This window comes from Leuciscus leuciscus (assembly GCF_965113295.1).
Source record: "Leuciscus leuciscus genome assembly, chromosome: 6".
NCBI classification, from domain to species: Eukaryota; Metazoa; Chordata; class Actinopteri; order Cypriniformes; family Leuciscidae; genus Leuciscus; species Leuciscus leuciscus.
In genome coordinates this window covers 18,829,325-18,855,941 of record NC_138730.1, presented here as the reverse complement: position 1 = coordinate 18,855,941, position 26,617 = coordinate 18,829,325, and the positions used below count along the sequence as shown (strand labels likewise).

At 36.1% G+C, this 26,617-nt stretch overlaps 1 protein-coding gene across 1 annotated transcript; it reads left to right on the top strand.

Moving 5' to 3' along the window:
- The first annotated feature begins 1,786 nt into the window (after window positions 1-1,786).
- cfap57 (cilia and flagella associated protein 57) lies at window positions 1,787-25,647 on the top strand. Its single transcript, XM_082171930.1, has 22 exons — window positions 1,787-2,031; window positions 2,812-3,122; window positions 5,392-5,642; window positions 6,956-7,121; window positions 7,202-7,354; window positions 8,333-8,472; window positions 9,503-9,668; window positions 9,809-9,922; window positions 10,627-10,839; window positions 12,717-12,893; window positions 12,992-13,153; window positions 13,472-13,627; window positions 14,022-14,115; window positions 15,395-15,585; window positions 16,493-16,666; window positions 16,764-16,922; window positions 18,985-19,128; window positions 19,467-19,583; window positions 22,340-22,474; window positions 22,561-22,704; window positions 22,990-23,119; window positions 25,379-25,647. The coding sequence occupies exons 1-22, from the start codon at window positions 1,875-1,877 to the stop codon at window positions 25,537-25,539; spliced, it is 3,615 nt and encodes a 1,204-aa protein (XP_082028056.1). The 5' UTR covers window positions 1,787-1,874; the 3' UTR covers window positions 25,540-25,647.
- The last annotated feature ends 970 nt before the right edge of the window (window positions 25,648-26,617 follow it).

The following is a 26,617-nucleotide window of genomic DNA, read 5'->3' as shown; positions in this document are numbered from 1 at the left end:
TGTGCGGAATATTATAATCCTGACGGAAACAGAAAACGACAAAGAATGGTTCCGCCGCTGGGAGACTTGCTTTTTTCGTATTTATTGTAAGTTTACGGCATACGTGCATAATTTATACGTTTATATTAATATATGTAACAAAATAACAAACGTTTAAGCCCAAGAGTTATTTAATTGTCAGGAGCCCCCTCAGTATTCAGGTAAAATAGGTCAGGGGACGTCTACTGCAAAACCATCAATATATGAACAAATAGACAAATGCTCTTTTTAATTATATTTATATATTTATATAATTTAAAGCATGGCATCATAATACATGTATAAAATGCGTGTGCTGTGTAAGCATTTTAAGTCATGATAAAATAAATCCATCTTGAAAGTTGCTCATGAGTGCAGTTGCTCCATACTTTCAATAGGGCGAATTCAAGTAAAATGAGCCACTTTGTAATTTATACTTTTCTTTATTACTTTTGTAAACTTTAAGGTCCTGCTTTAATATTTTTATTGAGTTCAGTTCATATAATGTGTTATTAAAAGAACACCACAGACACAGTGTAATCACCATGGGAAAATATCAGAGTAAAACTGGGAGTTGTGAAAAATATGATACACCTGTGTTTTGCCAGATGAGAAGTTTATCTTTTTACTCGTTTAATTCATTTTATAACTGTATCAAATCTATCTTTACATTTCTTTTATAACTGTTTTCATTTTCCTTGCTTTTATTTTGTGTTTATTTTAATTCCTTTCTGTGAAACACTTTGAATTGCCATAGTGTATGAAATGTGCTATATAAATAAACTTGCCTTTCCTTGCCTATATTTACAATAAACATTTGGGGATCATGCACTCTTTCGTGGGCCATCGATGTTTTATCAAAAAGTCATCCTGTGTCTTAATTAGAAACTATAAAAACACATGGTTTATTAACACATCTAACAAAAATGTTCAACAACATCAACAACATCGTTATGAAATCTGATGATATAGATATTGATGAAAATGAACTCAACTGGGAACTGTGAGTGATTGGTTGTATGATTTATTGGTGTCATGTTTTGATGTTATTTTATGTTTCTATGTATTTTAGAGTTATTTACTATTTATGGACAGCACTTTGGTCCATTCTAATGGTTTGGAAAGTGCTTTATAAATAAAAGTTGAGTTGAACCAATAGGCTAACAAAAAACAATAGCCTACGAGGAACATTTAAAATGTAACAATACTGTAAAACTTTTTTCTTTCTGTTATCTCTAAACACTTCAAATGAACTGTAACTGTGTCCATATTTTAAAGCTTTGATGCCAATGTCAGGCCATTTAAATTATTAATAAATTATTTTGATACTTTTTTGTCACGTCATGACTTCATCGTGCTTTGTATGGACGCCATCATGTGGTCTTAATGGAGAACTGCAGCTGCGGTTTAATCGTCTTGAAACAGGACAAAACCATTCCTACTTCAGAAGTATTAAATTGGTTATAAAGATTCGTTTAAAAAAAATCTAATTACAGATTCTTACTACCACACCAACGTCGTCAGATTCCCCTATCCCCAATTTAGGACGCGTGAACCTTTCCCTTTTAAATAACGCGACGCTTCTTCAATGTCAGTGGCGCTGTTAGAAGTTCAGCATTTTCAGCACATTTTAGTGTACCATTATATATTTATTTAGACATTTAAAGTATTAGTTAGCTGTAAACAATTTGTGGGCGGTGTAACGGGCGTGTCTGACCTCTCTCTCTCTCTCTGTGTTAGCTTGTTGTTACCCTAGTAACTTATCAATACTGCAGCGTTAAACAGATGCAGAGCAAACCAGACAACTCGTTTAAATTGTATTTTTCTACAAACTGTTAGCTAATAATTTAGTCAAGATGGCTACTGTAGTGGCACAGTCTCATTATATATTCGGATTGCGGACAGGAGTGAGGAATAATTTGTTGTATTTTGATGAGCAAACCATCATATTTCCGTGCGGAAACAACTGTGTGCGCTATAACATCAACCAAAAATGCCAGAAGTTTATTCCAGGTACTTTATTATAGTAAACATTAATTTTTAAACACTTCATACGTATTTTAATAGGCTATATATTATATGTAATATAGTAGGCCTATGTCTTGTAGGCTATATATTATAGGCTCATAATATCATATGATAAGTATTAACGTAAATTATATCATTATCACTTGTCTCACTAGTCTTAATATAACTATTACTGGTTATTAACTGTATTTCTTGTGAATATCTGACTCATACACACATATGGGTCATATTTCTCCCAATATCAAATTAAAGAAATAAGAAGTTAGATTTTACTATAACTTGAAACAAATAAAATAAAATCTTAAAATATGTTAAATATTATTGTAATGAATGTAGCCTATACATTATAGTAAATGTAATCTACTACTTGAATTTATAATGATTTTAATAAAATAAAATAAAAAATTCATCTGTGTTTAACTGTCATGAAAATAATATACCAAGGCAAATAAAAAAACAAACTTAAAGGGATAGTTCTCCCAAATTGAAACCGGCTGTTCCCTCAAGTTGTTCCAAACCTGTATGAATTGCTTTCTTCTGTTGAACACAAAATAATATATTTTAAAGAATACTAACCAAACATTGACTTCCATAGTATGGATAGAGAAGAAATATTATAGAATACAATCAACTGATTGGTTTCCGGCTTTCTTCGTGTTCAGCAGAAGAAAGAAACTCATACAGGTTTGGAACAGAATGAGGTTGAGTATGTTGGTGACCAGCATCTGTTTCCTGTGTTCTACTGTCTTGTCTATGTCGGCACAGGTACCGAGAGAAGTCAGGGCATGAAGGCTTTGGCCATCAGCACAAACAGGCGTTATCTGGCTGTGTCTGAGTGTGGAGAGAAAGCCACCATCACTGTGTTTGATCTACAGCACGAGCAGAACAGGAAGAGCAAGGTGTTGACTGGAGGAGAGATCCCAGTGGATGAGTTTGTCTGCATGGCCTTTTCTCCTGACTCGAAGTATCTGATCGGTCAGGCGGGAGGGCCGGACTGGACTCTCTTCCTCTGGATGTGGGAAAAGAAGAAGCTGATGGCCACTGTGAAGACGAGCACCAGTGGCCCCATAAACCAGGTAAACACAACTGACTTCAAACGATCATATTTCACCCCGAAATCAAATGAGAAACTCAAGACATTTTATTTTCCATAAAGAAGATGAAGTCTATTTTTAGGACTATTCATATTTTTTGGCACTGTGCCATTATTTTCATGATTGAACATAACCCTAAGCAACCAAAAGGCTCATTACCGTAATGCTGGGCATTTTACTTCAAAGGGTGTTTGCTGGTGTAGTTAATAATTTTGTCATTTGTGATAATGCAATACAAATATATTAAAAATCACCATAAATTAAAGGTAGTAGAAAAGTTATAATTAATTATCATTGCTATTTAAAATATTTAATATTTTGCATTACATGAGAATTATGGTTAATTTTCATGATAATAATGTCACAATAAAAAGAGATGATATGGTCTTAAAAATATTAGTCATGTTCTTTAAGCAAAATATGATTTCTTATGTCTTTCGATTGTTGGGGAGAAATATATGACCCACATGTGTTCTTGATGGGTTTGAGTCACCTAGACATTGGTCATCAAGATATTATTAATTATATTAAAATGTATTATGATTTCTAAATCTTATCACATGGTATATGAGAATCAGTGATATCGGCATTAACTAAAATATATTAAAACCCTTTTTCTGAAGCTGAAATAACATAGATATTATAAATCATATAAATATTAGATGAAAAAGTTTAACTAAACGAAATTAGAAATGCTAAATTGAAATGACTAACGGGAAATAAATAAACCCTAAAACTTAACTAAATTTAAAACTAAAATTGAAATGCGAATTGTTTTAAAAACCTAAATAGTAATTTTTAAAGCACATTACTGTCACAGGGCTGGTTATATAAACACACAAATGCAATAAGGTAATATTTAATAAATCCAACAGTATATTGAACAGGAACAGAGCAACACTTTCACATTAGACGACACCAAACTGAAACAGAACTGAACATATACACAGGTGATAATGATTGTGATTGATGAGTGCACAGCTGAAAATAATTAGTGTCTTACACTCACCTAAAGGATTATTAGGAACACCATACTAATACTGTGTTTGACCCCCTTTCGCCTTCAGAACTGCCTTAATTCTGCGTGGCATTGATTCAACAAGGTGCTGAAAGCATTCTTTAGAAATGTTGGCCCATATTGATAGGATAGCATCTTGCAGTTGATGGAGATTTGTGGGATGCACATCCAGGGCACGAAGCTCCCGTTCCACCACATCCCAAAGATGCTCTATTGGGTTGAGATCTGGTGACTGTGGGGGCCATTTTAGTACAGTGAACTCATTGTCATGTTCAAGAAACCAATTTGAAATGATTCGAGCTTTGTGACATGGTGCATTATCCTGCTGGAAGTAGCCATCAGAGGATGGGTACATGGTGGTCATAAAGGGATGGACATGGTCAGAAACAATGCTCAGGTAGGCCGTGGCATTTAAACGATGCCCAATTGGCACTAAGGGGCCTAAAGTGTGCCAAGAAAACATCCCCCACACCATTACACCACCACCACCAGCCTGCACAGTGGTAACAAGGCATGATGGATCCATGATCATGTGGCTTCACAAATGCTTTGCTGCATACCTCGGTTGTAACGAGTGGTTATTTCAGTCAAAGTTGCTCTTCTATCAGCTTGAATCAGTCGGCCCATTCTCCTCTGACCTCTAGCATCAACAAGGCATTTTCGCCCACAGGACTGCCGCATACTGGATGTTTTTCCCTTTTCACACCATTCTTTGTAAACCCTAGAAATGGTTGTGCGTGAAAATCCCAGTAACTGAGCAGATTGAGAAATACTCAAACGGGCCCGTCTGGCACCAACAACCATGCCACGCTCAAAATTGCTTAAATCACCTTTCTTTCCCATTCTGACATTCAGTTTGGAGTTCAGGAGATTGTCTTGACCAGGACCACACCCCTAAATGCCATGTGATTGGTTGATTAGATAATTGCATTCATGAGAAATTGAACAGGTGTTCCTAATAATCCTTTAGGTGAGTGTATATGAATTGTATAAAGATTAATGCTTACTATAATAAAATATATCTGGAGTCCCTGGAATAAACTTCTGGCATTTCCACATGAAATATGATGAAAACTAATTATTTAATGTTCAAAGCACACCACCCTTTTGCCATATGCAAAAAATACTGTAACGTAGAATTATTTAAGTAAGTAAAGTGTTATTTTGACGACAGGTCAGAATTACTGCAATGATCGAGCTTTCCTAACACAATCTATCCATTCCCATTCACAGGTGAGCTTCAACCCTCAGGACAACACTCAGATCTGTGTGAGCGGCAACAAGGTGTTCAAGATCTTCCGCTATGCTGGAGAAACCCTGAAACAGTCCAGCGCATTTAAAACAGACGCCCACAACTTCCTGTGCCACACCTGGATATCCACAGAGAAGGTGGTGGCCGGAACAGAGGCAGGTCAGCTGATGATGTTTGAATCAAGTCGCCTACGTTGGGAGATAAATGTGGCGTCCGTGCAGAAGGTGAAGAGGTGAGTGGAATGAGCTGTGAGGTCATGTGCTGATGACATCATTTAATTTCTTTTTTCAGATCTTTTAAAACTATTTTTACCATTTAAAAATAAAAAGTTTGAAAAAGGAAAAATTCACTTTTCTATTTATTTCTGTTTATCAATGAACAATTGCAGCATGAAAAATTCATCATTTATTTATCAAAAAAAAAATTCACAAATATAATGAATATATTTTGTTAGAAAACATTTCAGAGTAATAATACTAGAGGTAATTCTCATATTAAAAGTCCTTTTTAATTAATTATTTTATTTTATTTCTCATAATTATTGATTCAATATTTTTTTCTTGTGCCATACTGGTTTTACTGTAGTTCATGTATAATTTGAAGCTTTTTTATAATTTATTGTTTATTGGTTAATACCAATTGGTTGACGGTGAAAATGACGGTTTTGAAAATAGTGTTTTTAACATTCCTTTAACAAAATGGCTTCTTTGTCTTGCTAAGGATAATTTCATAACTAGCATTTTATGTATCAATACATTCAATTCAATATTTTCACACTTTTTGCATCTTTTGACAAATTTCCACCTTAATATGTAAGAAAAAAATTCCGTTCAGTGGTATTTTTCTTTATTTTCTTCACACATAAGTATTTAATCTTAAGCTTTTTATTGACTCCTGAACACAAGTACAAGTAACCTTAGAAAAAAAGTACACTAACCTTAAAATTAAAATATAATGGGAAAAGTTGTAGTGGAAATGACCCACATGAAAGGAACATTTATATACAGTAAATCATTTCAAAACAGTAAATGTTCATACTGTTATTGTTTTTATTGTTTAAACATGCTATAAATCATATTTTTATGAAATATGAAATATTATTTTAAGATTGAAAGCAATAAAATCTATACATAAAAGGCATTAGAAACGTGTGAAATAGTTGAAACGTTTCTAAGACGTTTTTAATGTGACGTTCAAATTTCCAAAGAAAGCAGTCAAAATCTGTTATATAAAAATCACACTCTGGCACATAAAAATGTCACAAAAGTTGAAAAAATATGTAATAATTTCAACAGCATGTACATAGGTTTATTGAGTATTATTATGTCATGTGACAGTCTTATGATTGTTTTGATTATTACCAGTGTTTTAACTTCCTGGTACATTTAATGATGATCTATAACCACCAGGTCTCCTTATGACATTGTTTTGGCAAAACAATGGCTATAATAGGCCTATTCGCAATATTTTTAAACTCTAGCATATATTATGCTATGAATGGGGATTACTTTTTGCATGTTGTCTATTCTTGACTTTATCTTGCAGTCAGTCAGAAAAGCAGGACTCAAATGAGCCCTCCTCCGCCCTGCCGCGGGTGACAGCCATTGTAGGTTATTCTAGTGGATTCGTTTGCTCCGCTGGTCCTGGAACGGCGTGTTTGTTTGAGAAAATCGAGGACGAGGACCAGTACAAGAAGACCAAAGACATAAAGGTGCCTCCCCATTCAAATGATCACAATTAGTGTTTGGGGTTGGTTGATCCTGCAACTGTTTTCTCGTCTTGTCACCTCAGATTCCTCCAGAGGCGTTCAGTAATGATTCCAGTTCTGCAGAGCATCAGGAAATCAGCACTCTGTGCATCAGTCCATCAGAAGAGACCCTGACCGCCAGTACTGACCGCGGGCAGCTCTACAGCATCCAGCTCTCCGTAGTGGAGTTAGAAAAGGTGCCGTTTGTTTGTCTCAGTGTAATTTTAATGTTATTTATTTTATTATCAGGGCATGGATTTCGGTATTGCGCAAAATCAGTTAAATATGACTATTTATGTTATTCCAATTTTAGTTTTAGTTAGGCTTTAAATTAAACTTATTTTTATCTCATCTTTAATAATAAATAAATAAATTAATATTTACATTTTATTTTATTCCAGGTATATTTTAAAGGGGTGGTTGATTATGATTTCACTTTTGTAACTCTAGTTAGTGTGTAATGTTGCTGTTTGAGCATAACATTTACATAAACCCCGCCCCCTGAACACGATTTATAGATTATCAAGACAGAATATGCTTATCAATGACTAGAAGATAACTACACATATGCTACATAAATTCATCAACTAACCATTCAGAAATGTTGTTCTTGAGTCTCTCCATCATTGTCTGACTCCGGTTTGAACATAAAAGGCTCAAAGTTTTTGACATTTTCAGTGCATGTCTGTGTGCGTGCAAGCTGTTGTAGCTCCGCCCTCTGTGCCGGGAGCAGCAGCTCATTTGTATTTAAAGGGACAGACACAAAACGGTGTGTTTTTGCTCACCCTCAAAAATTGACAATTTTAACATGCTATGTAAAAATATCTGTGGGGTATATTGAGTTAAAACTTCACATACACACTCTGGGGACATCAGACTTATTTTACATCTTGTGAAAAGGGCATTATACCACCCCTTTAATGAACAAACTAGTTTTTATATGGTTTAAGTTCACAATGATTACCCTGGTCTGCCTTGCCCATCTTTACTGTAGTTTTGTGTTCAACAAAACTTCACTACTAAAATGAGCAAACAACTGTGAGAGCTATTGTGAGAAGCAAGAGCAAAATCTCACATCATAGCAGCCGATCTAAGAGATGATCTACACATAGTTCTGTATTTATCCATTATACCAGTCATGACTAATTCAGCTCTTTTTCCCATTGTTTTATCAGGGTGATCGTGCTCATTTTGAGTACTTGTCTCAATCGTTCCATTCCAGCACTGTCACCGGTTTGTCCACCTGCATCCGCAAACCGCTCATTGCCACCTGTTCCATGGACCGCTCAGTGCGCATCTGGAACTTTGAGACCAAGTATGTTTAGCTTTGTTAAAGAGACAAGGTGTTGTGTCCTTCTGCTTTATTATCTCTCACAGTGAGCTTTAAAGCATTATTCGTCTCATACTTTTGTTTGAAGAGACATTGTTTTCATTTTGGCTCTTTATGCTCTTGGAAGAGTCTGTAAAAGCAAAATTTTCAAATTATCATATTTTTTATCATATTTATCATAATAAAATATGATGATTGATAGTGGTCACTTTGCGAAAATATCCACATCTATATATTTTTAGATTGTGTCTTGGTTAATCTTACAAATATCTTACAAAATCTTACTAAACAATCATTTTAAATTCTAATAATATTTTACAATTTTACTGTATTTTTGATCAAATAAATGAAGCCTTGTGTGCATAATAAGCTTCTTTCACAAACATTGAGAAGTCTTACTGACCTCTTACTGAAATACTTTTGAATGTTAGTGTATTTAATATTATTTAACTTAGTACTTATATTAAAATATCATTGTTATTTAACATATTTAAATAATATTTTAAGTTGATTTTGACAGCCTTAAAAAGTTTTTAAAAAGCTAATAAATTCCAGGGGCCAGTTGCATGAACATAGCCATTATGTTAAGATCGTGTCTTAAGAACTAGTACAAATAACTAGCAGTTAGGTAGGGGTAATCAGTCTTATGTTTGGGTATCAAATTAGACCAATCTACGTTTTTATGTATCTGACTTAAAGCAGTTATGCCCAGTCTTAAAGAAATTTTCTTATGACTAATGCCAGGGACACATTTAACGGACTGCTTACAGACTGTTTCCAATGACTGGAGCCAATTTTAAACACTGACTGTGAACACAGACTGAACTGTCTCTGACTCTGCGCGTTCGGGCACGATCAGTCATAAGTATCAAATCATATTCATAATCGGCCTTACAGTCGTTAAATTGTGTCCCCGTCTTAGCAGTTTATGCAACTAGCCCCAGGTCTAAGCCGTCAGGTCTTTATTAGCAGGTACAGTTAGATATATCCAATAGAGTTAGTGTTTGTTGTCCAGTGATTTAGAGATGTATAAGGAGTTCCAGGAGGAATCCTACAGCGTAGCTCTTCATCCCACTGGACTCTACATCCTGGTGGGATTCTCAGACAAACTCCGTTTCATGACTCTGCTCATCGATGACATCAGGACTTTGAAGGAGTTCACTGTACGCAGTTGCCGTGAGGTGCGTCTCTGCATATCTGTTCAAATTTGCTATTATCTATTCATTAATGTATAGAAAGTAAGCATTGTTCTCATTCATCACATTCCTATACACCTTGTTGATTGGCTGTGGTGGCTAATTTTCCATACATTTGTTCCCAGTGTGTGTTCAGCAATGGGGGACACTTGTTTGCTGCTGTCAATGGAAATGTGATCAACATCTACTCCACTACCACGTTTGAGGACGTCCTGAATCTGAAGGGACACAATGAAAAAGTATGTTTTCTGAATGAAATAGATCCCTGGGAAATCACCCTGGTGAAAAAAACATATATCAAAATGTTTTTAAAATAAATGTATTTCATACTAAGTAGACTATAAATCCATTAACATATTTACTGATTAAACTTTTTAACTAGTTTAAATAATTAAATTTTATTCGGAGTACTTCTTTATTGCACAATGCACATTTCTAATATCAGCATTAGTAAGGATAGTATGATCTCTGTATAATATCAGTCTTTAAATGCAAGATATTTAAAATGTACCTAAAGTATACTTGCAATAGTTCCACTTTAGCACAATCAAATAAACATAAGTATAGCTTTAGATATACCTCAGCACTATATCTGGATAACTAAAGGATAACTTCCGATTAAAATTAGTTGTTCCACTTTAGCAGATTTTAAGTATATCAGTTTAGTATACTAAAAAAGTACCACTGCAGGGTATTTATATTAAGTACATAAATATGTAATTGTATTTCTAGTATACTTAGCATAAAATAAATGTTTTTCATAAATAAATGTTGGTATATTTATTTTTTACTAGGGTAGTTACTAATCCTCATGTTGTTCCAATCATATGTGTATTTCTTTGTGGAATATGATATTTTGAAGGAGGAAATCCCCAGATGTAGTGTTGCCTTATTAAAACTTGGCTCTTTAAAGAGTGTTACAGTCCATATTATTGTGCCTTAGGTGCGAGCCATAGCGTTCAGTGCAGATGACAGTCGTCTTGTGTCATGTGGCATGGACGGGGCGGTGTACGAGTGGAATACTCTCAGCGGGACCCGTGAGTCCGACAGCGTGCTCAAGACCTGCAGCTACACAGGGGTCACCATCTCCCCTGATGCAAAGACATTCTTTGCTGTCGGGACAGACTGCACTTTGAAGGAAATCCAAGACTGTCAGGTGGGCACATGAATGCAGTCTCAAAAGACTTTTTCACAAAGCTCAGTCACAAAACAACTTTTTTTCACTGTATTACAGAACTTGATTCAGTAAAATGTAGTAATTTAAATCCAGGGTTTTCAGTATATATCAGAATTTATTTATTATGTGAAGAGAACGAGATATGAATTGTCTGAAGGAAGATGTGCAGGCATGCTTGATGCATGGCATCTTGTTCCCTTCTCAGGGAACCGGGGTTACATATGATATGTAACCCTAAGATGTTCACTTTCGAGGGAACTCATGCTGCATCAGTTGTTGACACTATGGGTATGTTAATACTCACTACGCCATGCTGACCAAGGCCTTCCTGTAAGCTGTGAGGTCACCAAGCACAATCTTGTCAGGCCAAGCACTGAAGAACTTAATTGGCCTTGACCAAGAGTTAAACATAAGCATTAGTACCCAATAGGACGCATTCCTGTGACTCTCTAGCCTTGCTACCAAGAAAGCTCAGTGTTATATGTGCTAGGAAAAAGCTTCCATACTCAATTGTTTCTGAAATGGGAACTTTTGCATTAGGACCAGTCCGAGGCGTCCTAAAAATGCGGCGCTCAAGTTAAAAGAAGTCCAACTTTAAAAAAAACGTATTTCTAGACCTTGCACTTTTTTTCTATTCCACTGACCTGCGCCTCGCATTTTTGATGTTGATTCTGTGTGAACCAGCCCTAACCCTGCTTAACCCCAATCTGATAAATTGGGAAGGGTGACAGATGAGAGACTGGGCGTTTCTTGCAACTAAACCCCTTTAACTCTCATTTGCCCAGCTCACATTGCAGAAGAGTATACCATATTCAAACCTACAGAGGGGACCATATACTTCTGCTTTAAAGCACCGCCTGATGAATGGGGAGGATGCGACATACAGTAGTCCAAGGTCGAAGGTCAATACCCATAAGATAGATGAGAGAGTGCTGACCGCTCACTGCAGTTTAATCCACACCAGCCTTCATCTATCAAGCTCTACACTCATGAACATTTTGACAAATTAGCATGACCCTGCTTTAATCCCCAATGGGATAAATTGGGGACGGTGACAGATGAGAAAGTGGCCCACTTCTTTTGACTTTGACCACCTGAGTTCTCATCTGCCAAGCTCTACAATGAAATTGAGTACACTGCGACCAACCCTTGAGAGGGGAGCATGTAAACCTGCTTTAAGCAGGGTAGACCGGGGAGAGAGTAGGCCACTTTTTGCAACTTAAATATGTCAGTTCCACATTATGCTCTGTACTTATAGAGATATCTGCCAGGCAACATATCCCTGCTTTAACCCTCAATCGACAAATTGGGGAGTGTGACAGATTCTGAACTGTCAAGCTCAACACCAATACAGATATTTACAAAAGAGCATAGCCCTGTTTTTAGCTCCAATTAATTGGGGAGGACAGACCAATTGCTTTACAATAGCTTTATGTGAGGAAAAAGCTCAAATTAACCATAAATTGCATATTTAAGGGTGCACTATGCATGATTTTCAGTTACTTTTTGTAAACTCAACATTCAAATTTGGCCCCTCCTCACAGACGGAACACTGCCAGAAGCCACGCCCCCTGCCCCTGACATGATATATCAGTTGCCCCACCACCACACACTTCTAGTAGACCATAAGTAATGATTATTTTTCTATACTTCATTATTTTTTTTAAATCCTGCATAGTGCCCCTTTAAATATAGCACCTCACAGCGCATTGCACCAGGTTTGACATCAGTGGAGTCAAATGGTTGTCGCATTTCTTGTGAACAATTGTGGTGCAGCATATTTGAATCTTTTGGATTAAACGAAAACCATCAATGATCCCTCAAAATAAAACTTTGTGTTAATATTTTTGCTGCAGATCCTTAGGGAAGTGCCTTCAGGCGATGTGGTTTGCACCACTGTTGCTATGTCTCGTTCTGGACGAGCGCTCTTCGTTGGAACCTCCACCGGGACGGTCAGGGCCATCAAATACCCTCTACCCATCAAGAATGCCTCCTGGCTAGAGTACCAGGCCCATGCTGGACCTGTCACTAAGGTTTGCACTGCTAAAATTCATTGGAATTAAGTTTCCTTTGAGCTCCTAGTCAGAAGTCAAGCATGTTTTTCATTAATGCTTTTATCTTTTGTCTATAGATGATTATCACTTTTGATGACCAGTTCCTCCTAACAGTCTCAGAAGACGGTTGTCTTTTCATCTGGAAAATCATTGATAAAGAGGGACAAGGGTTGAAAAGAGAGAAGGAATTAATATACACAGAAGAGATCCTCGTCACCAAATCAGACCTTGAAGAAAAGGTAACCTGAGGAAATATTTTCCCTTGTGTTGATCATTTCATTTTTATGTTGGTCATTATTTTCCCTTGTGTTGGTCATTTGTATTTTTTTGCAGAAAAATCAGTAATACTTTGTTGATGTAAAGTAGCATTGATTATTTATGCTTAAATGAAAAAAATAACATTAAGCTCAAGTTTTTAGGTCTTCAAATCAGTAATTGTGTTCTTGAACCATCTCAATGGTGCATAAAATGGTGTGTTTAAGAGAAAGTTTAGGAAATATTTTGTAATGTCATTAATATGGTGAAGCTAAACGGCAAAATGTTGGACCATCTTGCAGAATAAAATGATTTTGGATCTGAACACAACAGTGGATGCGCTCCAGGAGGATAACAAGTACCAGCTCAGCCTCAAGGAAATGACCTACAAGGAGAAGATCAATGAACTCAATGAAAAATGTCTCCAACAGATCAGGTCACTAAATACTGAGAAAGAGGTCAGTTTCAAGAGACCCAAAATTCTATTTCTATTTCATAACACAAATGGCTTATTAAAGGAATAGTTCATCTAAAAATGTTGTCTCACCTTCATGTTTTTCCAAACCTGAATTAGTTTCTTTCTTCTGTTGAACACAAACGAAAGTTATTTTAAAGAATGTTGGTAACCAAACAGTTGATGGCACTGATCGACTTCCATATTAGAAAAAAAAAATACTATGGAAGTCAATGGATGCCGTCAAATGTCCGGTTACCAACATTCTTTCAAATATCTTCTTTTTGTGTTCATCAGAACAAAGAAACTCATACAGGTTTGGAACAACACGAGGGTGAGTAAATGATGACAAGGGTGAACTATCCTTTTAAACTTATAAAGTAAATTTTCTATTACAGATCCTGAAGACAGAAAAAGAGAAACAGCAAGCAGCCCATGTTAAAGCTCTGTCAGAAATCTTAGAGAAACATGATAAAGAGCTGCAGGACATGGGTAAACAAAACATATTTCATTCATTTTTACAATCTTAATGATAAACGTTTACACTACCAGACACAGCAGTGGATCTCAACATTGTTCAAGACTTATTCCAAGGTTCAGACAGCGTGAAAATACTGAATTGAGATCTCTTTCACATCTTCATGCGTTTGAACAGACATATTCAAACAAAATTGTTAAAACGCCCGTCTTGGCAAGTATCCTTGTAAACATAGTCAGTTATGCCTTAAATGAATGAAAACAGTTAAGAAATCAAATGAATGTGTAACACAGTATATCGGATCCATGCATTAGCTTTTAAAGTGAAAGCAACCTTTTATTCCTGCTGCTGTCTGTGTTTTTAATGCAAATCAATGTAAAAAATAAAAAGCAATGTATGTATGCACAAATAGCAATTTTCTGCTTGACTTAATTCATATACAGTCAATAGGTTTCCCAAAACCATGGCAACAAATTAAAATAAGAAGTATGTCTTCATTTTTTGTTGTTTTAGCTTATGCTGCCTTCGCTTGATAGCGGAATTATTGTAAATACGAGTTTCCTAGTTAAAAATTGGACATGAATGCCCTCTCAAGTCTTATTTACCACTGGGAAGCTCAGGGATAATTTTGTTACTCAAGTTCCCGAGATGGACTGGCCATAAACTTTAAACATGGCGGAGAGGAGAACGATTTGCTGCCCTTACTGATATTCTTTAGTGGTTTTTATAAAATTTGTGTAAACATTTTAAGAGTGGTTTGTCTTGTTTTAAATAATTTTAAGGCATCTTGAGGCTGATATAAGATACTTTTCTTTTGTAATTTTTTTTTTTTCATTTGTATTTTTTTTTCATAGTTTTAATGACTTCACTGTTCTTCTAAAATGTGAAAATAGTAATAATAAAGAATCCAAGAGCTTTCCGAACTGATAGTGAACGAATAATCAAGGCTTATTCTTTTCTCTTCCTTACAGAACATGTTTTCTTAAGAGTTTTTTTTTTTTTGACCTCAAATGAATTAGGCTTCTACTCTTCTATTAATTAATTTCTAGGCTTCGTAAAGTCTTTTTTTGGTAATTTTATATTGGTATATGTAGGTCTAGAACTTTTTGGAAGATTCCTATGTATAATGTTTTATCGACAAGCTCATGACAACTTAAATCAAGACTGAATTAAAATAATTATGCTATTATTGTGCTTGTAATGTTTAATGTAATGTTAACCAGTTTACTATCTTCAGAAGCAGCCGGTTCCCCTCTCAGAATTATCCAGGCTAACTGAAGCTGCTTTTCACAGAGTCAACCAATAACCAGAAGCTCATGCTGGAATATGAGAAATACCATGAGCTACAACTGAAGCTTCACAACGTTCAGCAGGAATGTGAGCAGCAGCTGCACAGCATGGAGGAGAGCAAGACCCGAGCCCTGGAGGAGATGATGCAGTCTTATGAGGCCAAGCTGGAGGAGAAGATGATGCTGTTGAACCAGGTAAAGGCAACTACGAACACTTAAGCCACATTCTCTGCTGAAAAATCCAGCATGAATTCCATTTTGGTCCTGGCTGGTTTATTATAGTGTTGGTCTTGCTGGTGGACCAACACACTCATTCTGTTCTCAAGTAAAACTGTTTCCCATGCTGGTGACCAGCAAACCATGTGAAGCACAAACGGAGATACAGCAGTGGCCAAAAGTGATGTCCAGCCTAGGAAAATTGACATCTTCACCCTTTATTCAAATATTATTGAAAAATGTGTTGTTTTATTTGTGATAACGCAATGAAACATGTCAAATTGTGTGGACGTAATTTTTGGCCAGGTTGTCATACAAAGAAATTATGAACGCATGCAAATACAACAGAGAACCAATGATATATTAATCACTGATTATCCTTTGTCCTGTGAGCTTTTTGTTTTTCTATGCATTTTTTGTTTTGTTTGCATAGTAAAATAAAACCTGTTGCTGTAGTTTGCCTTTTTGCCAAATAATTTAGTCAGATAAATATCTTAACCAATTTTAGTGTTTTGTTCTTCACTCATATTTTAAATATAAAAAAAAATATATATATATATATATATATATATATATATATATATATATATATATATATATATATATATATATATATATATTTTCCCCATATTTTGATGGTTTAATCAAACTTGTAGGGTAATAAAAAAAAAATCCCTTCTGGACATCACTTTTGACCACTACTGTATGTTTAATAATTCAATTATTCAGTCTTTGGCTGTCAACCTCCAAAAAAAAAAGACCACCATATGATCCATATTAGTGTGACTGTCGTTATATAAGTCTTGTGAAGTCCTACGATTGTGTGAGGAGCATGTTGAAATTTGCTAACAGAATAATATCTTGCCCTTTTCTTTCCACCTTGCAGTTTCAGGAGGAATCCCAGCAGAAGGTTCGGGAATTTGAGGAATACATAAAGAAACAGGAGGTGGACACAGATATCGAAATCTATGAAATCCGCATGAAATACGAGCAAAACTTTAAGGAAGAAAAAAAGGCCAACGCTACGCTCAGAGTGGAATTAGATACCACAACAAAGTCGGTGAGTGACTATAATTCGGTTTTGAGTTCAATCCTGCAAAGTACAGTGTATATAAGACGAGCTGAATCTTATGTAGGTTGGGTTGTGTGTCGTATAGTTTCATGGCCTGCAGACGGAAATTGATAACAGGAACTTGGAGATCGAGAAGCTGAAGCAGGAAGTGCAGAAGCTACAGTCGGTGATCAAATCACTGGAGAATGACATCAGCGAGTTGAAGGCCACAATTCGGAATAACAATGGAATTATGCAGGACAAGGTGAGCACATATGAACCCTGTTCATAATGACATGAGGAAAAGCAAGTCAAGTCAGTTTTATTTACATATAGCTCTTTTCATATTGTAATAAGCGATTTGTCTTTCTATGCTGAAGTCGATCATTCTGAATGACAAGACACAATCACAAATCATTCGTCTACAATCCGTCTCTCCTCGTCCATATTTGATGATCAGTATTCAAGAGGAGCAGCACTTTGTTTCGTTCCAGTCAGATTTCAGTGTGGGCACCGCTATCAGACGCAATCCTGTAGAAATCAAGTGACTAATGGTCGAGGCTGATTAGAACTAAAATTCACATTTACTTTTTATCCCTGTTCCTTAAAGGTATAGCGGAGGATTTTCCCGAATTTTAGAAAAGAACCGCCCTCTCCACTTTTTGAAAAAATGCACATGCGCAACACTCTACCTGCTCCCGGAAGGGAACGCCTATTAAATGTGTGCACGAGAGAGCATGTACGAGCTAATCATAGCTTACATTAACTTTTACTAGCAGTGATTTTAAATGGATTTCTCCAAATAGCATGCCAAACTTTACCTGTCAAGTAGAAACTTCGCGACTGAGGCATCAGTGGGAAGCCCAACCTGTGTTTTGAGCGCACGCCATCGTGTGAATCGTGTGCACGAGCACGTACGACGGCCTTACGTAAACATATCACCAGAATGATTGACACTTAGGAGGACCAATAGTCTTGATGATCCACCCGGAAAAAGAAAATCCTCCGCTATACCTTTAAATAACATTTGCCTTTCTTAGCAGTTGTAGACAGGATTACAAATGGCTAATTTCGCACCCTCCAAAGTCATAGAAACCACTCCAAGTAATGCATCGATCATTGTCAAGGTCACCAGTTAATCACCGTCTTCACTACATGTCCCATCATCCTCTTCGGTTCCCACCTGCACACTATAAGCCATTACCTATCACCTGCACGTTATCAATCACCATGGACACTAATGATCTTCACACCTGTCTGTCTTTGTCTCTTCATCTTCTGTGTATTTAGTTCCTGCCTGTCTTCAGTTTAGTGTCCGGTATTGTTTGTGTCATGTGCACACTGTTTCGTATGTTGGCTTATCGCGTTTGGAATAAATCCTCTTGTTATTTGAATTTGATTCATCTTCATCTTCATCTTCATTTGGGAACCGAAGTGTTACAATCATCTTTATTATTAATACAGACATATTAATTTGTATAGCACTTTTCATTCATGGAATGCAGCTCAAAGTGCTTCACAAGCATAAAAACAAATATTGGGAATACAAATTCACACAATGTCAATATAAAGATATTTGAAAACAACTATAAAAGGTTCACAATGTAAAATAAAGGAATTGGCCCTATAATTTCACCTCAATATCAATATAGATAATGATGAATATAGATAAACATAAAAAAAAAAAAAAAAAATACAAGAGAATCAGAAGGTAAAATATTGCTATACTGATAAGCAACTTTAAAAAGACATGTCTTAACCCGCCTTTTAAAGATATGAATGCTAGTATTCACAATCCAAATTTTTGGAGCACAGTGGCTAAAAGAAGTACCACCAGATTGTATGAGATTAGCGCTAGAGGATCGTAAACTATGAATTGGAACGTCTCTCGACAGACAGTCTGAAATGTATGAAGATGCCAGAAATGCAGTGTTTTATTAAGCAATAAAAGAACCTTAAATTCAATCCTTTGATGAACTGGTTACCAATGTATTTCCATTAAAACCGGTGTAATATGCTCTCTCCTTTTTAATTTCATTAGTACTCTGGTTGCTGCATTTTGTATCAATTGTATAGAACCCTTAGGCAAGCCAGTGTACATAGCATTACAATAATGAAGATGAGAGAAGATAAAAGCGTGAATGAGTGAAAGATGAGCGTTTGAAGTAAACATGGTTGATTAAATAAATGTATTATGGTTTAAGAAAATCAATCACAGAGCCTCAATTAGTTTAATTAATATTGGCAAAAATGGATTTAGTATTGTATTCATGCCATCTGAGTCCAATGGACTGTACATGAAAGGAATATCTGCTTTGTCTCAACAGGAAAAGAGCATCTATGATCTGAATAAGAAGAGTGGCACACTCAACAAAGCGCTCGAAACGCTGAAACACAGGGTTGGATTTATGGAGGAGGAGATTGCACCAAAAGATAATCAAATTGAAGAGCTGAAGGAGCAGATCCAGGAGGTGTTTTACTGCATATATGTCATGTCTCACACAACTATAAGTAACTTTGAAACTACATGTCAACTAACTCTCATTAATTTGCAACTGCATGTCAACTAACCATCACTAGATTATTAGTAGACTGTTAGGGTTTGAGTTAGTTGAAAAAGTTGACGTGTACTTGCAAAGTTACTTGTTGTAACTTGTATGAAGTTAGTAGAATGTCCAAAGAGGACTATCGAAAGGAAGTGGTATCCAGAATACATTGTCAGATGTAAATAAAAAACAGTCATTTTATATAAACCAGGTTATTGTTACGAACACAGTGTGATATAAAGAGATTTGTGTGTGTGTTCCAGATGGAGGGAGAGTTGAAGGAGTTCCATAAGACGAACACAGAACTGGAGTTGAAAATTGATGAACTGAACTTAAAATTGAAAACCAAAGACAAAGAATTACACAAAGAAATGAAAAAGGTTAGTACTGCGTTTGTACTGCGAACTAACTGTTCCTTAAATTCAGAACCCACTGTCCATATTTAATATTTCCTTCAATAAGTCATAAATGATAAAAGAATTATAAAATAAGTTGGTCATTGAGAATTTTTACAGACTTTATACATTAAGTGTGCTATGATTTATTAAGAACATAATTAGGGATTATCAATTATGTAAAATACTTGGGTATTTTCCTTGATTACTATACTTAAGTATTATTTTGGGGGATTTAATCTGAATTCTTAGCTTAATTACATTTTCAAAGAAAAAGAAATTAAACTTTTTACTCCTTACAATTTTATTTTGACTTGAAGGCACTCGTATATTTTTGCAATGGTGTTTTGAGATTTGACTTATTTTTATAACATCAAAATTGATTGGTCAGTGGTAACTGTCTACTACATTGTGAATGACAATTAAATCAGTAATTTTGCTTTATTTTAAATAAAAATTCTGTCACACTTTAGTTTAGGGTCCAATTCTCACTATTAACTATGACTTTTGCCTCAATAAACAACTAATTACTGCTTATTAATAGTTAGTAAGATAGTTGTTAAGTTTAGGAATTGGGTAGGATTTAAGGGATGTAGAATATGATCACGCAGAATAAAGCATTAATATGTGCTTTATAAGCACTATTATAAAACGGTTAGTTCCAATCCTTGATTCTGATTGGTCAATAGCTGTGCTTTATTCACGATAAAACACGGCTATGAGCGCTTCACCCAATGGTTCTATGTATCACTACAACACCCCTAGCAACCACTCTTAAGCGAGTGTAAAGTTACCTGCATTCACAGTAGACATTGCATTTCCTTCAGGTCAGTCCTATATTCATCATAAAATATTCCGTTTGAATGTCCGCTGCGATATCTTGTCCTTTTAACAGTTTAACATCTGTCAGTTGCGTCTTCCTTCTCCGTGAAAACAAGTTTGAGTCTTTTCAATATAAAAGTCTTCTCTACCGACTGACTCATTCATAAGACAGTCTTTGCCGCCATCTATTGGCGAAATAATGTATGTAACTTCTGTTGCTGTTTACGGCCAGGGACTATTTTTTCCAGCGGAAGGAATGCTTTTAGTGTTTTTACTTCATGAAAGTTGCATAGATAAATATTTTTCGGCTTTAATATTTGTATTGTGTGGCAACCGTTTTATAAAAGCAATAAGGTACGAGAGGCTGTGCTGTATCGTGAATAAGTAACGGCTGAAGGGGTTGCAGGCACTCCGCTTCGCGTCGTGCCTAACAACGCCCTTCAGCCGTTACTTATTCACGATAGCTGCTACAGCACAGCCTCTCGTACCTTATTGCTTACATAAACAGCAATATCCTAGTAATATGCTAGTGAGAATTGGGCCCTAATATAAAGTGTTACCAAAAATTCATATTGGCCATTATTAAATGTTTTTTATTAGATGTTATGAACCTTGAAAACAAATAGCATTTAAATGAACATTATAAAATGTTAAGTCTTTTGTGAATATTTATTGACGTTTTTACCAGGGAGTGGATAAAGTATTGTAATTATTTTAAAGTAAATAAATATGATTAAAAATGCTTAAACAGGAGACTCTTCTCTTGTTGTTATTTTTTGCTATTGTTCTATTTTTATAATACTTGCGTACAATAAACATTTTTTGCTTTCACTCAAGTATGTTTTTGACTAGATATTTTTAATCAAAGGTGCAGTAAGCAGTTTCTGAGAAACACTGTTGATATTTGAAATCAACCCAAACAAACACACCCCTCCCTTCATTTCTCCGCCCCCAAAATGCACAAACACACAATAGGCTATAAGAGCGGATGTCTCTCTATCATAGCTGAAGCAAAATAATGCTTCACGAAAAATAAAGAGAAGATGACGAACGAACGACAAGGTAGAACATACAGTACACAATACAAGCAAGAGTTTGTTGTAAGCCGCCAGTAGCACAGCAGCTCCAGACAAACAATGACACTCAAAACTGTCCTGTTACTAGAGCTAAACAACAGAAAAACTTGTTTTCCAATGTTACTCGCCAATGTTACTCGCGTATGAAGCAGAAACAACGCAACCTCGCCGTCCGTTTTCAGGCTTTCTAGCTGGAAAACTTTACTAATATTAACATGGGTCCCAAAGCTCTTGCCTGATTATAACCCTTCTTTTTCCACTCACCTTTTCTCTTTTGTAATGTCTCTCAGCCATCTCTCTTTCTACAGTCTTTCTTCAAATCTCTCTTGCTTACTCTCCTCCCCCATCATGAGTGGACACGCCCCCTACTGCTGATTGGCTGCAAGTGTGTTGTAATTGCTGCTCCATTCACTTTCAACAGCTATTCTCAGAAATGTACCTTTAAGTAAAATTTTCACTCAGTATCCATACTTTTAGTTTGAGTACTTTTACACCCCTGACAGAAATAATTTTCATGCTATTGCCAATAACCAATAAATGGCTGTTTTGTACAGTATATTCTTTACAGATCAAAAAAAAAAAAAAAAACTATAAACTAAAGTTAGTACTAAAAGTGAATAATAAAAGTGAACTTCTACATTATGATATACAGTACAGGAAAAAGATTCATTTTGAGGTTTGCTAAAGATTACCTTTAACAGTATTATTTATTATTATTTTGAAAATTGTTTTTAAAACGGACCTTTATGGGAACATTAGATGACAATTAAATATATAAATATACCAATGTTCTAGTTGTACTAATAATTTTTAAACGAGTGCCTGTCCTGCTGTCTTCTCCAGGTGCAGGACTTTGGGGTTCTGGTACAGAGATTTAAAGCTGACCTTCACACATGTGTGGAATGCATTCAGGACCCAAAAAGACTGAAGGACAACATTCGAGAGCTCTATAAATGTTACGTTCAGCCGTCAGATATGGTAAGCTCAAGACATTGGGGTTATTATTCATATTTCGGTCTGTTTTGACCTCCAGTGAAGCGAGCTTGTGTGGTGTTTGTCTGTAGGTGGAGAAAGTGTCAGTGCACACAGATTTGCAGAGGGAAAACAGCAGACTGAGGGAGCACTATGAGAAGATTGTCACTACTATGAAGAAACAGATTAGCAGAGATGCAAGCGTCTTCCAGGCCAACAATACGAAGCTCATGAAGGTGAGAGGAACAAAAAATGACAGTGTGGAAATGAGTATCTTCAGTCTAAATCGGACACGTGCATGTAGAAATCAAGCGTAGCGTTAGTTCTGGCAGGGTCACGTCAGTAATGCTGATCCACGTCTACCTATAGAAATACAATCCCAGACAGCAACATAGTGTCGGCTCAGATCCGGCCCACATCTGGTACATGTGGATTCCTTGTGTAGAAGATGTTGGCTGGATTTTCCTTAAGTCACTGTTTCTGTTTGTGTGAAAGTTCTCACATCTGCCATCTGTGTCCAGGACAACGTTGTTCTTATGAAAGAGATCAATGATCTGCGTCAGGAACTGCGCACGGTCCGAACACAGCTGCACAACTACGAGAAGCAAACCAACTTCAACAAGAACATCAAGGGCTCTGCTAACTCAAGAGGTGACCCATGTTGACTTGAAACTGATTGTTTTTGGTGCGTTTTTACAAATGTTAACCTTTCAGGATTGAAACAAAATGCCACTGGATAATAATGGACCAACTCAGATGTTAACCCATTTAATCCCAAATTTTTCCCAGAGATGAAATTTATGAGTTTGTGTGGTATTTGCAAGTATATTAAACAATCAATGTCAATAATGTAAAAAAATATTTGAAAAGTCCATGAAAATAAGAGTTTTATCTCTGGTCACAATTGTGACCGGTGGTAGAACACAGGGAGTCTAAGTCTATGGGGTATATAATAAATAAAAAATCTCCAGAAATTAGTTTGAAGACAGAATTAAATTGTTGAAGTGATTTATTCGATTAACAAATAGTTAAACATTGTCTGGCCCAGTTTAAAAAATGACAAAATAGCAATCCTATGCAGCAACATGGCACAAATATTTTAATTAAATTATGATGAAATAATAAATTATAGGAAATTGCTTAGAATGCAATCATTATAAATGATGCAAAATACTTAAAATTACAAAATGAAAAGAAAAAAACATACAGAAATAAAATAAATTAATTAAAATAAACAAATTAAAATAAACAAATGATTCAAAATTAGCCTATGGTAGGAAACATGTAACAATGCCAAGGAACATGTAACAATTCATGAATAACAGGAAAGCATCACAAAAATTATCAATCAACAGTCACAACTGTGTGCTGGTGTGGAACTCATTATATATCACCTTCCTAAAGAAATAACAGTGGAATTATATTTTTTTTTTTAAATCACAACTGTGTCCTGCCTACCTGTGTTTATCAGCCAGTGGGCAACACCATCAAACCTGGGTATATCAGTCACAGCAGCTGACATTGAGGATGGCCTCCCTTGTCCTTTTGGTGCAGTACCAAATATTTTCAGGAGACTTTGGGCAACTACTTGCTGAAATCCAAGGAGATCATAGTCACAATTCATGACATCTCTGTGGAACAGCCAACTGTTGATCACAGCACTGTGTAGAGTCCAGGCATGTCATGCTTGAAGTTGCATCCACCTGGAACACCAGCTTGTTCAGCCAAACCCATCACTACACTGGGCCCATGACCTAACCCAGTCTCTGGAAGACAGAGCATATCCAGCTCCAGCAGCCATATCACCCTGTAGTCCAAGAGTGGTCTCCCACTGAAGCTAAGCAGGGCTGAGGCTGGTTAGTACCTGGATGGGAGGCCTCCTGAGAAAACCAGGAGTTGGTGCTGGAAGAGGTGTTAGTGAGGCCAGTAGGGGGTGCTCACCCTGTGGTCTGTGTGGGCCCTAACACCCCAGTGTAGTGATCGGGGACACTACTGGCAAAGAGGACCGTCCTTCGGGTGAGAATAACAGTGCTCAGAGAGTCACTCTGGGGTCATTAAAAATCCCAGAATGTCCTTCGAAAAACAGTAGGGGTTTAACCACGGCATCTTGGCCAAATTTGCCCCTTGGCCTCTGTCCATCATGGCCTTCTAATCATCCCCATATACTGACTGGCTTCATCACTGTCTCCTCTCCACCAGTAAGCTGGTGTGTGGTGGGCGTTCTGGTCCAATATGGCTGCCGTCGCATCATCCAAGTGGATGCTGCACATTGGTGGTGGTTGAGGAGATTCCCCCTTCCATATGTGAAGCGCTTTAAGTACCCAAGTGCTTTATAAATGTAACAAATTATTAATTATTATTATTATTATTAAGTAAATCCAAAACTTGACTTAAAGTCAGTCTGAAAGAGAGTTCATAAAAATAACACAGAATTACATATGGGGAACATAGACTCCCTGTGTTCTACCACCGGTCACTATTGTAACCGTCTTCATTTATCTGCAGTTTCACAACAGAATAAAGCATGTATTAATTTAATTTCAATGTGTATGTATAGGTAACCCTTTCATGATGATATGTGCAAAAAATGTATAAGCTATTCAAAAAGGAACTTAGTATTCTTACCTGTCCTTTCTGAGCTTTTATGTCATCCTTTCGTTAAGACGACAGTACCAAGAAATAAATGTGTGTGGTCACATAACCAAACAAACTAATCATGTTAGACCTGCCATAAACTCTTATAGACATCTTACATTTTCATTATATATGAATATGTACTTCATAATATGAGTTACTTTTTAATTTCACACTAAAATATGCAAAGAAAAATTGTGGTCACAATTGTGACCAGTGGGATTAAATGGGTTAATGTTGGAGGTTCTCATCTGCCCTTTTTCTGTCCTGCTTCAGGTGCAGCTTCAGCAGGGAGGGCTGGCTTGATGACGGAGCAGAGCTTTGAAGAAACGGAGAAGATCATCCAGTTTCAGCGACTGGAGATCCATAGACTCAAGCAGGAGATTCTCGGCCAGACATCCACATCCAGAATAAAACTACCGCCGCTTGCCAACTGAATGTACTTCTTGTTCTCCATGCCTGAATAAAGTGTATCAAATATATGTCATATGGGTGTTACTTTATGAAACGACGGAGAACACAAGAAAAACAGATTTAAATAAATGTTCCAGATATTTTCAACTTAGGGTTTGTCAATTGTACTCTATGAATTCCGTGAATGAACCTGTATGGATGAGGTTTATGAAGAATAATTTGAACAAATACACGCAGAGCAATTTCTAAATGATCATCCATCCGTAGAATAGCTTGTAATTTAAAAATGCAAAAAGACTGAAAACGTGTAATTTAAAAATGCATAGAAACTCATTTGTTATTACTAATTAAAATGTTTTTGAGTGAATATTTTTATATGATAAGCTTGAAAACACAATGGTAAAAGATGCTCATGTGACAACATTAACACGGTAAATTAAGCAACCCAGATTTTTATTGCAATAAAACATGTTTCATTTCAATACATCAGAAAATCACTGGCTACCTATAGCTTCCCTCATCCGACCTTAAGGCTTTGTCATTGTCCTTCATTGTCCTTACACTTTGTAAAAATAATTCTATTTAAAGGGTTAGTTCACCAAAAAATGAATATTTATCCCATCATTTATTCAACCTCAAGCCATCCTAGGTGCATATGACTTTGTTCTTTCAGCCAAACACAATTGGAGTTAGCCCTATATTAAAAAATATCCTGGCTTTTCCAAGCTTTATAATGGGAGTGAATAGTGAACTGAGTGACGGGAACTGATTTTGAAGCCTAAAAAGCACACCCATTCATCATAAAAGTAATCCATACGGCTCCAGGTGGTTAATAAAGGTCTTCTAAAGCAAAGTGATGCTTTTTTGTAAGAAAAATATTCAGATTTATGACTTTTATAAACTATAATCACCGGCTTCCGGTAACAGCCGTACCCGAGTCGACTTCTGACCCGACGCAGAAGCAAAGGTCCAAACCGCTCGTCTGTACATAAAATATTCATCCGAAACATAGACTTCTATATAAACTGAATCAATAATAAATTGTAAATGTGTTCAACATTCTTAAATACTAGTAATAAAGTGAGCAGGATATATACAAAT